The sequence below is a fragment of the Onychostruthus taczanowskii genome, unplaced genomic scaffold (genome assembly GCF_017590055.1).
Source record: "Onychostruthus taczanowskii isolate IOZ18803 unplaced genomic scaffold, ASM1759005v1 scaffold26, whole genome shotgun sequence".
Taxonomy (NCBI): domain Eukaryota; kingdom Metazoa; phylum Chordata; class Aves; order Passeriformes; family Passeridae; genus Onychostruthus; species Onychostruthus taczanowskii.
This window is the reverse complement of record NW_024499906.1, coordinates 847,818-861,016: the sequence shown is the minus strand read 5'-3', so window position 1 is coordinate 861,016 and position 13,199 is coordinate 847,818. Positions and strand designations below refer to the sequence as shown.

The window sequence follows — 13,199 nt, the reverse complement described above, 5'->3', positions numbered from 1 at the left end:
AAAGATCTGGAACCACCTGACATGGGACTAAACATTGCCATGCACCTCTGTGCCACAATAAATGCCCTGAAATGCCAGACCTAGAGGTACAGGGATGCCTGACAAAGAGTATCAAAACCATGATTTCTTAAATTGAATTGCATTTATGGATGTCAAATCATGTCATAAATTTGAAATGGTCTAGGACCATTTTACACCACAAAGAATTACAGGCGCTGTAAATAAACAAGTGAACATCAAATCATAGAATGGAATTCTATGAGAATTCAGAACATTTAAGTTCTGAACAGCTGGAAGATGCTTGTGCCCAGCTTCCTCACGAGCAAGATATTGACCAGTAGTATGGTAATAGTTCAGTAAAAATCCATTAAACAGATTACTGCACTCAAAGTATCAGTTATGATCAATAAATCTAACTAGTAGTTATTATAACAGCGGACCCCGACATTACATCAACTTCATTGAAAATAAATTAGATTAACATTTACTAAATTATCTACTCCTTAAACATTTCTTTGATATGATGACAGACACTACACCAAAAATTAGGAAAAAATATTCTCTAAAACAATACTTTTTTCTTAGTAGGAAAGAACAACCTGCAAAACAAATCAACATTGCTAAAAGTCCTAAAGCAATAAAATATTTATACTGTCCACTGAAGAAAGGACCAGGTAAAAAATGTAAAAACCTCCAAAATACAACTTCTCTCAACAGTTACCAAGATGAACATTTAGATGAAGCCTCATCCATCTCCAGTGGGTTTCATATTGCACAAAGATAATCTTCATAATTATCAAGTTTTAGTTAAGATTCAGCGTGGTGCTAGTAAAGACAAGTTTGTGAGTTTGATCCCTAAGGGCTACGCCCTTAATAGCTGGACTCAATGATCCTTGTGGATCCCTTCCAACTGAGAATATTCTGTGGTTCAGTGGTAATCAATGAAACTACCAAGAAAATAATATGAAGGTTAAGGGAGTTTTTGAGGAAGTTGATTGCACCAAGTAAAATCAAGTAAAAACAAGAACTATGGTAAAACAAAATGCAATTGACCATTTATTTTTCATCAACGACAAGCATACCTCATCATGAATTCGAGCAAGGAAATACAACATTCAATATAACATCAAGTTAACGTAACAGTAGTAAACTAAATTTTTAGCAAGATGAACAGAATTAATGTAATTGTCATGAAACAGTTAATGAATCTGTACAAGCCCCTCCCTGTCCCCCTCCCACCCCCAAAAAAACCTCGCAACTCTAAACCAAAAACAAAGCTCCACAGTAATAGGTGATAATAGCTGCGCTCTGAGACATTATCTGAGGCCTGAAGAAGTGAAAGAAAGAACATAGTGAAAAATAAAGTAGTTTATCTAAAGAAAACCCAAAGTCTGGAAGAGAAGATAAGGGCCATAAAGGATTTATTTTATACTTACTGCTGAATGAACAGAAAATACAAAAATGATAAATAACTTAAAAAAGAGAAGGCAGAAACCACAAAAGTAACTCACAGGGTCAATTCAAAGAAAACAAATCCTCACAACCATAAGACAAAAACTCAAACAAAACCCCAAAACCACAAGCAACACTCATGAAGGGAACCTGAACTGTTTAGAATCATGCCCTCAAGGTCTTTAAGCCAACAACAAAATTGAACTGACTTTGCTTAAAACATACAGTACTGTAACAGTCACTGCCAGCCAATATCTCACTAAGTGTCTTGCTGTTTGTTTCAGAGTATCAAATCTTGACTTTCAATTCAAAGCCTGAAAGATAATGGGTTTCCATGATGAAAAAAATTTTATCACACAAGTAGTAATTAGCCATTTATTCACTATTTAGATTCTTCTTTAGGAGTCAAATGGTTCAATTGTTCCTTTAATCACAACTTCAGAGGAAATTAACATGGAATTTCCTAATTCTCTAAAAAAAATAACTATAAAACACTACTCAGCTAAAAAACTTCAAGTCTTGCATTTTGTATTCAAGTTTAATTCTTCTCATTTAAAATAGACAGCAAAAATTAAGGCATAAACCAACATTTTTAAGAAAAAATAAACAAAACCAACAAAATCAGCAATAATGTGAAGATTTACATTAGCATCAACAGTGGCTTCCTAAGAAATGAGAAGAATTTCTCAGCCCGCTCCATGGACAACAATAACAGAAAAGATACAGGAAAGCCAGATGGAGCTTGAATAACTTTGATGAAAAGTATATGGATAGAATTCCATATTTAGAGTAAAAAAAGTGACTTATTCAAATTTTCTCCCATTGGAAGAGAAATGAAAAATGTTTCACGTAACAAACATTGGTGCTTGCTCTCTCAAATCCACTCTACTACATGCATAGAAGCTGTGACATGACAGCAACTGTTCTTGATGATGGGGTTTGGTCTTGTTTGTGGACTTTGTTTTTTAATGTTTTGCACAGAAAACCAGGAAAAGCAAGGACTTGTAATTTTCGGTGGGAATCTGGTTATTCCTTCAGAAAATAAGCTCCAGAAATTTTTGAGATAAAAGAACTCTTATCATTTTGTCCATTTATTTTATTTTTCTGAGTTATCACATTGCCTCAACTTTTAAAGACAAATTGATCATAAAAGTTGGGCCAGATGCAGCAAAATTCTACCTACACTGTTACTGGTCTAGCTCTTCTCATCAACTGACAGTTCCATCTAACTGAGTAAGTATTATTCCCTCATGGGAAATTCCCTCAGATAAGATAATCTTAGCAATAACCACCTTAGGTTTAAACTCCAGGAACAGACGAGAAAAATCAAAGACTTGTACAGATATATGCGCCAGAAAACTACATAGCATTACTCTGAGTTTGTCTGGATGAAGTAATTACCAGCTATGAATTATGAGCTATACAGAGATTAGATACAAACTGTATTTCCACAAAAAGCATCAACTGATAGCTCTGAACTAGCATTTTCTTTTTTTCATTTCCAGTCTTCCTTTGTGAATTCAACCTGGAAGACATTACAAACATATCTTTCCAGAGGGAAGGGAAAAAGTGATTAGGGGTACTCTTTACAGAACATGGTATAAAACACAAGCAGCAGGAGGCAGAATAGGTCAACCTGATCACAATGACATTATTTTCTTCTCATTTACATGGAGAATAGAAAGAAAAACGTAAGAGTAGAAAACCTCAGAAAAAAAAGTCAAGATTTTTTTAATGCAAACAAAAATAAGGCCTAATTATTTTAGCTATGAAAATTCAAAATAGTTCTGTATCTCCCAGTGAAACTTTGCCACAAAACATTACAACGTTTTTATGGTTTTGGTTTGGTTTCTTTTGCAAAAGTAAATAACATTTTTAAACAAAGAGAATCCAAAATCATTACAGAAGCAATATTTCAATAATCAGGCCTTTCACATGCATGGATATGTCCAAAAAAAGTCCAATTGAACGGCAGCACCTGGACTTTTCTCCCAGTTTGGAACCCCTTCACTTATAGGAAGAAGCAACTGGTTTGTTTTCTTTCTATAACATTATAATATTATTAAAATTGTATTTCCAGAAAGGACAAAAAAAAAAACCAAAAAACCCAAAACTGTGATAATAAAACAGAACTCACCACAACACCAAACTGCTCTGGCTCAGACAAATTGTTATACTCGTTCTTGAACTTGGACAATGCATTCAATTGCTCTTGTTCAGGGAGGTGTTTTATTAAATTCTATAAAAGAAAATAAAAGAGGCTTAAAAATCTCAGATTTAATGTTGCTTCTATTATTGTAAACAAACAGGTTTACATATGCATTACTACCATACATTCCCAAGACAACACTCTTCCCTGAACACAGCAGAATGTACATAGCAACACACAAATTAAAGTAACTGAGAGTGTAAAAGATAAGTGATGCAATACTGCAATACTGACACTGATTCTACACACTTCCATAGTATTTTTTTTAACTGTTGTTAAAGAAAGAATGTGCTTGATAGGCATGATGGAAACAGAACGCTTCAAAGCAAACAGAACGGGAACTTCAAGTATAACATAATGATCCAAAGGCTGGCAAGAATTACTAATGCCAGATGAAAAGTATTTTGAAAAAGAATAATTAATTTTCTAGCATTTCAAAGCAATTACACTTACTTACTTATTTATACTACTACTTAGTGTGAAAACTTGTTAGAAGTAGTAAATCAGAGGTGAGATTCAGCTTCAGTTGAATTCAGAAGTCAATATGGGGAGGTTAGACACATATAAAGTGAATGTCTTGCAGGTAAGGGAATCAAACATTGGACCTTCATCTGCTCATCTGAAGAATCCTCTGACTCCCTGGAGTTTCCTGAACACTTAGACACATATTATCTACACAAAGACACTCACATTTGGGCACCTGAACCCCACACTAATTAGCTTCTGCTAGGCTGGTTAAAAATGGCTTTTGAAATATTCTGGAAATAGAAAGCTTCTCACACACTTAATTATGATATAAAATTTGAGTCAGTAGCTCAATTCTGTTCCTTCTCAAGATGACTGCTGCAACTACCAGGCAACAGCCAGAGTCCTTACAGCTTGCTGTGTCTTTCAGATTATGACTCTTGTGTTTCTGGTTACACATTGGTTAAGCGTCTGTCACAGTGAGAAAAACACAAGAGAGATTTTCCTTTCTTAAAACACTCTTTGGTCTACTGGTAAGATCACTCTCCTGAACTGAAGATTCGATCGTTTTAACACTGAAGCCAGTCTAGGATACACAACCCACAACCTATTACCATATTGCAAGAAAGAAACAAGACCAACTCCACCACTTCCCCATTTCTTGATGGAAAAGGCAGACATTTTGGTTGTCATCATTTGTTTTATTACCTTTCAAGTAAATAGCTTGGGTGATATACAATGAGAAAAAAAGAACTTGTTTCAGTTAATGAACAGAATCTCCATCTGAAAGCCTTAAAAAACCCCTAATTTTACCCACTAAAGATCCTAATTCATTCTTATACAGGAAATTTAGCCAGTTAAGATATAAAAAATTACCTCTCTGGGGACAGACAGATAAAAAGTCATACCTATGCTTTGCTTAACACACTTCTTTAGTTTAAGAAGAATGAATTTTACTCTTTTATGTAGCAGCTGAAAAATATCCTTAAATCAGTGGACTGATTCAACAGAATGTCCATGCTCAAATAAGGATTTTGGTAAGAAAAGACAACACTATTAAAAGTGCATAAACGATGATGCTTAAAAAATCATGTAAACTTAAATTTTAGGAGCTTGATTTGGATATGATTAAACTGAATTTTAGTGGAACAGCAGTCATATGTATCCTTACCACTCTTACATTTGGAAAAAATTTTCTGTCAAACAGACTAAATTTATTAATTCTGGATGAAAATGTCTGGCACTAAATCAGTAACATTGAGCAAAAAATGAAAGGGTACTAAGTGTAAAACGATACATTTAAAACTAGAAATTCATAACACACTTATTTCTTTTTTTTGATACCCAACATTCGCATAAGCAGCTCTAAATATAATACAATTCCTTAATATTTACTGAAATTAAAATGTTATTGTTTGGTCCAGAAATAGTTTTCATATGAAGAAAAACTGCCCAAAAACCAGAAACAGTGAAGCATTAGATGAATATTTTCAATGTTGAGTATCAGAATATAAAAAAAAAGGCAACAAAAACAGAAGGAGCAGCTGATATCAAAGCAGCTTTTATGGTGTTCAGACAAAGCTTTTGAATGCTACAGATGAAACACATTTTGAATATCAAACAAGGAATAACAGGAGAAAGAATTTTGACTAAGTCACGGGAAACATTTCAATAATTAGTCAACGAGTTTTTGGATTAAAACATGACTTTTGGAGTTTTTACATTTTTAAGCACTAGATTTAATTTGTAACTGAAGTAGGGTGGAGGGAGGGGAATGGAGAGATGGAGAGAAAATACATTTTATTTCTTAAGCATAACAAGAGTTGGATTAAGAACAAATTTCCAACTTCAGAAACAGTGATATTAGGACCCACTGAACAAAACAGTTACAGCTAAAAAACAAAAAACAAAAAAAAAATCTGCTGAAAGCAAGAAATTTCTGAAAAGGAGATGTACCATACTGTCTAAGGTAACTTAGATGAATGAAGAAAATCAGCCATTTGGCTGCAAACCTATGTACGCTTTCCCTCTTCTGAGAACAATGAAATACATGGAACACATTTTCATAGCATGGTCATAATGCATACTTGAAAAGGATTTTGAAGGTAGATATAAAGACATACAGCTGGACACCTAAAGTTATTTAGTAACCTAAGTATATATGAAGGTGGATACCAACTTTTTGAAGCAATGAGCTACATTGTTCTACTTTCAAAGAAAGATGGGTGTCAAGTTCTTTTCCAAGTTCAAATTCAGTCCCTTTTTCAAAGTTACTAGAGGGTTAATTACACAGAAACAAGCAATTTGGATAAACCACTTTGATAAATTTTATTACATCCAAACTTGGAGACTAAATTTGAAACCTAAGTTCTACTGAATTTTCCATCTAATTTAGGTCTTCAAAGGATTAATCACTTGTCAAAAAAAATGCAGTCCATATTCTTGAGTGATTTATATGACTGTGTTCATACAGGATATTGTGTACATGATCACTTGTATTCCATTCCACTGACTTTTACACAATCACAGCAGCTGCTAATATCACTGTACTCTTGTAGAATATAATTTCTCACTTTTGGCTCTTCATCTTCTCTTACCCTTTTCTTAAATAAAAATGTTCACTCCCCTCCAAAAGCAAACACAAAAGGGCTAAACTACTGTTGAAACCACTTTGGACTCAATTTTGATGCCAACTCCCTAGAGAGGTTACTATATACACTGACTTTCAACATACTTTACCGCCAATACCAATCAATAGAGCCACAAGGTTATCAGCAGTGTCAAAAAGTTATATCCTATTAAATTGTTAGCCATGCCAACTGCAAAGCTCCAGTGGGGTTAGGGTGTGTTAGATGTTCTAAATATACTGAAAATTAGGCATTCTTTATCCCAAGGCATATACAATTATAATGAAAATAATAGTCCGCAGAAGAAATCAAAAATAATGATACGAAAGCAAAAAAATCATCCATGAAAAAAAATTTTCTCTTCTTAGATTAATGCATTTTTACATAGAAGTATGCCATTAATTAACTATCCATTAATGGTTTGATGACTTTCTTTCCCAGAGTCTAAATGCAAAATAAATTTTGCCTTCTTTAGAAAACACATATAGAAATTATCAAAATAACACGTTTTTTATATATTTGATACACAGTACTTAATTTATACAAGTTGCTTCATTTAATTGTTGAGGACCTCTTTTTCCTAACAAGCTGAATGTTAACCATTGAAAAACAGTGCTAAGATCAAACAGCATGAGAGAGTCTCAGAGCAAGGATGGACTATCTGAGACAGAGTTTAAGCTGAACATAACAGCAGAGCATATTCCATCTCTCAGTTTTTCATGCTACCATAGAGAATTTCTACTATTATACCAAATAAAATAAAATAAAGATACACATCGTACTGCTGTTGAGCATGAAGAAAACCTTGAAAAAGAGATCTAAGTGCAAATTAGACTAAAAAAAACATTTTAGAAGTGTAAACTATGTTCATCCTAATAACCTTAAAGTAATAGTTTTAGTGCCAATATTAACTGCATCATTGAACAAAAGAATGGGAATTATACAATGACTATATATACTGTCACTGGAGATCATAGTTCATGCTTGCTCCTTCAAATATTTAAGAGAAACATCTCATTCTTCAATGAAGAAGAGAAAGTGAAGTCCAAACAGCTGAAGAGAGATTAAACATCTTTGAAATGCAAATCACAGGAAGTGAGGGCAAAACTGCATGCAGGAAGAAAAAGGGCATGCTGAGCATTGCACAGCCTCCCGTGCAATAAGATAAGATGTTATTTTGATATTCTGATATGGGGGAAATTAATTTTGCAGGAAAACTACAGAAATAGAGATTTGTCTTGTTTTGACATCTGAATACAAGTTTCTATGCGTTGTAGTAGAAGCCACACCTGAATTTCCATGAGCTATAATGTAACAACCAATTTTATGACCCTGATACCTGTGCTTTAACTAATCAACATTCCTTCAAATAGAGTATGTTTCTAAAAAACCAATCCACCTTCAACTTTCTTTCATGTTTCAGTAGGGATTGTTACCCATGTCTGTAATACACTTTGAATTAGCTGAAGAGATTAGCTATCTACATTACTAGTAGATAGACAGAAATTATCAATTATTGATAAATTATGTTTTGACATTTATGAGCCATAATAGAAATTAATTTGAAGTTCATCAGTATGCCAGAGTCCTGTCCAAAACACAGATAATTTTTCTAAAGACAGATGTTTTCAAATTTACTGATGCCCATCAACGACTCAAGAATATGGCACGTGACAGGCAAGGACAGACTGAGAGAAGTCACTTTGTTGAACTCTAGGAAAGCAAGCCTCATGGGCCCTTGATGTGTGCAGATACCCAACTAAATGGTACAAAGAAGGTGTAGTTAAGCTCTTCTTGGAGTTATGCAATAGAAGACCAAGGTCACAAGTTATCACAATTAAGATTCCAGTTAGATAAACTAAGAAACATTTTTTACTACAAGTGTTCAACACTGGAAAAGGTTTCCAGAAAAGCCTATGGGGTCTCCAGACTTGGAGGTACTGAAAATTTGATGGAAAAGGCCCTGATCAAACTGCTCTAGTTGACCTGGCTTTGAGTAAAGCCTTGGCTGAAAATGACTTCAAGACACCCTTCCAAATTATTTTTCCCATGGTTCTAAAATGATTCATTTGTGTTTATTTCATTAAATTCTTCAGCTTTTCAACCCTTAAATAACACTGCATATAGAAGAACTTCCAGTTTCTTTTGTCACCATGTAGAGTCATATTGACTTTGTGTTTTAAAAAAATAATACTGAAAAAGAAGATACTACCTAAATAAACTTCATGGAAGAGAAGTGGTGAATGCTGTAAATGCCCTAGGGCAAGATATTGGATTGCTACAGCTCTAACAAACAAAAACAAAAACAACAACAACAACAACAACAACAAAAAAAAAAAAAAAAAAAAAAAAAAAAAAAAAAAAAAAAAAAAAAAAAAAAAAAAACCAAATCAAACAACCAAAACAGAGATTTGTGCAGATAAGACAGAGCTAAAACAAAGCAAAGAAAAAATTTGGTAAGTAGGGAAGATACAAAACATAATATGTACCCAAGAAAAAGTCTCTATTTAGGTGTGGACAATATGGAAAATTGAAAATATGAATTCAGCTGTGTCATAGTTTAGTGCCATCCAGCAACCAAGCCCCAAGCAGCCACTCACTCACTCTCCTCACAGTGGGATCAGGAAGAGATTGGCAGGGTTAAAGTCAGAAAACTCACAGGATGAGATAAAACCGTGCACACAAGAAAAGCAAAGCACGGAATTCATTCACTGGTTCCCATGGGCTGGGAGATGTTTACTGCCATCTTCAGGAGAGCAGGACCCCATCACATGTAATGGTGACTTGAAAAGACAAATACTACCCACCACACCATCTCCCTTCTTTCTTCTTCCCCGCATTTTACATACTGAGCATGATGTCATATGGTCTGCAACGTCCCCTTGGTCATTTGAGGTCAGATGTCCTGGCTGTGTCTCCTCCCAACCTCCCATACACACCCAGCCCCCTTGCCAGCATGGCAGCCTGAAAAGCAGAAAAGGCCTTGGCTCTGTGTAAGCCCTGCTCAGAAATAACAAAAACATCTCTGTATTATCAACCCTGTGTTCAGCACAAATGCAAACCTAAACCCATATCAGCCACTGTGAAGAAAGTTAACTCAGTCCCAGCCAAAAACAACACAAGCTGTTTTCATAAAAATATTAGCAATGCAAAATTTTTTAAAACTTTACTGTTCACAGGAAAACAACATTCTTGCAGGTAATTATTAGCCAAGAGTTTACATTAAGAGGTGTTTTTAGCTATGCGTTTCGATTTACTGAGAAGCTTCTCTTGAAATAGTGGGATTTTAAGTGCCATTTTTGTTACCTGAATCATGGACTCTGAGAGCTGTGTTTCATCTACTTCCAATATCATCATTTTGATCTCTTCATAAGGCACTCGGAAAGATCCAAGGAAAATTGCTAAAACAAAGATCCCACATATTATGAAGAAAGCAAGACAAGAACTATCTTGCTTCTATTTAAAAAACAGCAGCAAAAAGGTCATAGCATCTCCAGATTAACAAACACTATGCCAAAATATATAGGTCAGAGATAACAATTTTTAATGGATTTTTAATTACTGTTCTCTTTCAATTCCAGCCTTCTCCATATCCATTTGTTACATACAACATCCAGCATCACAGAACACTTCCACAAGCAGTCAGAGACAAGTCTACTCTGCAGAAGAATCACTGCTATTACAGTATTTTGTGCTAAGGTGACAACTGTAATTTTTTCAATAGTCTTGTCAGAGCCTTCTCTTAAAGAAGTACCATGACAAACCAAAACCAAACCATAGAAACAGAATATTTTGTTAAGTGTTCTTATAAGCACTCTTTATTTAGTCACCATAATACAATTATTTCTTATTTAATCTCTGCTGGCATTTAGGAACCTATTCTTCCTAGAACTCCCTCCATCAAAATTTTATTTTCTTTGTTTGCATGTTATTCCATAATACAGAATATGGCCTAGTTTCTACAAAGTTCATGAGATGGGCAGACATGCTGCAGGCATTTTCATCCTTTTGTTGACAAGGGGTGGGGACATGCAGGAGAAGGGGGCATCCAGTATTCCTTGATGAATATACTGAAAATAGAGATGCATTAGATACATAGCTATATGCTTGCACTTCAGTACATACAGTCTTGAACAAGGAATAATCTTTAACTACTTCTCGGGTCCTTTTAAGTGTTTCAGTTGTGCAAACTCATGTTTGTGCTTAAAAACAATATGCACATATTTAAACACATTTTAAAAAAAAGAAGTGTTTACCAGGCAATCACACAAGAGAGAAGGGCATCTTTATGGAACATTTATACACTACTCTGAGGAAAAAAAAAAATAACCAACAGAATCTACTTACACAGATTCTGTGCAATCTTAGGATCCAAAACTTTTAATTCTTTGATTCGTTTCTTAATGGATTTCTTTTCTTCAAAATCCTCCTCCTCTCTTTTTACTGCCAAATTAATCACAAATACAATTATGATTAATTCTTACTATTTAGAGGAAACATTTTTGAATTCAGAAAGCATACTTGCTATCAAACATAGTCAATTCACAGAGAAAAGATCATAAAACACACAGACAAAAAATTGAGAAATTTTGCATGTAGTGCTTTGTATTCCATAACCTTTGCTCTTCAGTCAAATTTGTCAGCTTGTTAGCCTCCTAGATTTTTTTTTAATATATAGGGCCTGAATAAAGATGGTAATGTTATTTGTACAAATTCAGTCATATTTAAAATATCATGCAACATGTTTCGGTTACCCTGGCAAGGCTAGGATTACGAATTGGATTTTAACAATAACAAATCTTTAAAAATATGGCAATATGTCTCAACACTGAGACATCTATCTATTTTTGTGATTGCTTTTGTCTAAACATATGCACCAAAATTATCCAAGATCACCAGCTTATTAAAAAATTAACATTAATTTAGAATATAGCAGAGTTGTTATATACCTATATAGCAGATACATAGATCTATTTTCCTGCCCTCCCTCAAAAATATGCCTTTTTTAAAATATGGTGTAATGACATTATTACAAAACACCACAAAGAAAAAGTGATGGTATAAACATATATTAACATTGCTGGAGACTTTGGCTTATTCTTTCTTTTAATAATTCATACAAATAGAAAATAATTAATACAAATAGGATCTCCCAAATACATTGTGCAAGCTGAATTTATTTCTCATTAGTCACACATTGTCATAAGAATTTCACTTACAATAACAACATAGCCTTGATAAAGTATTAGTAGGAATTACTATGCAAACAAACTAAAAATCAAAAACCACACAAATCTTCCCTTAAATATGATCTGGTATTGTATTATTTTACAATAATACATAATACAAAATACACTTTTTTTAAACTTTTCCTTCTTCCTCTCCCCAGCACAAATCTTGACTGTCAAATGTTATTTACCAAATACATTGCTACTGTTTATCTAATTCTGTATACTATTTGACAAATGAAATTAGTTTCCAAGCCCTACAGTATGACTGCTCCAAATTACGTTATACATGCTTCAAATATTTGAGAGAAGAAAATATGCTAAAATAGTATAATGTGCTACTGACTTCCAAAGGAGATAGGTATAGACGAGAAGTCCTGTCAAGGAGACATAGAATTAAAATTTATAGTTCACTGATGATCCTTGACAAAACTAGACATAAGCATGAATTATCAAGAGGATTTCCCTAAACTGAAATTAATTCCAAAAATGTTAAGAGAGATATTTAAGAGCTACATCATTCTTAAAAAATGTTTTCCAAAGCATGATAAATTTTGCCAAGGATTGGGACAAAATGACCTCTTGAAGTCTTTGATCTTGGTTGTCTAGGATACAACCAAAGAGATAAGGAATTCAAGACCTCACACAGGGATTGAAGGAACCAGATTCAAGTCTCTTCTGAGTAGGTGGAGATAGAAATTTGAATCATCTCCTAAATCACTTTTAATACTCTACACCTGCTAGGCAACACAATGCCCCTGAGAACATGCCACAGTGCAGAAAAGAACCCGTATTCTGCAATAATGAAATCACTAAGCTAAGACATAAAGCAGTCCTTAGAAAAAGGACTGATAACCAGGGTCCTGCAAAATAGGTTACAAAGCCACAATCCTCCTCTTTTGTCTGTTCCCAGTCTACCCACAAAATTCACTTGGCCTTGAATTTCTTTTAGCACATTGAACAGAATGGTTAGCACTGTCCTGTACCAGGAAAACCACACACCCTGCTTACTACACATGTGAAAGCAAAAGTAGGTTTGCACCAGCAATGCGAGAACTCTATACCCCAGGCTCCAGAGGAATAGAATGGCATTAAAGCTACAGGATAAAAAGAAGGTTACCACTAAAGATTCACTTTTTCTGATTATGCTTGAAGAAGAGCCCTTACTGAACCCAGAAGGTTATGTCAAGGGGCTGGTTATGTCACATGACTGTTTTG

The 13,199-nt window shown here is 34.2% G+C and overlaps 1 protein-coding gene across 1 annotated transcript in view; it reads right to left on the bottom strand.

Moving 5' to 3' along the window:
- The window catches only part of DIAPH3 (diaphanous related formin 3), a 205,032-nt gene that overhangs the window by 106,538 nt on the left and 85,295 nt on the right, over positions 1-13,199 (bottom strand). Inside the window, exons 18-20 of the mRNA XM_041407327.1 lie at positions 11,101-11,196; positions 10,060-10,154; positions 3,590-3,691 (exon numbers count right to left, since the gene is read on the bottom strand). Coding sequence (XP_041263261.1) covers positions 3,590-3,691; positions 10,060-10,154; positions 11,101-11,196 — 293 coding nt within the window. The remainder of the gene's footprint in view (positions 1-3,589; positions 3,692-10,059; positions 10,155-11,100; positions 11,197-13,199) is intronic.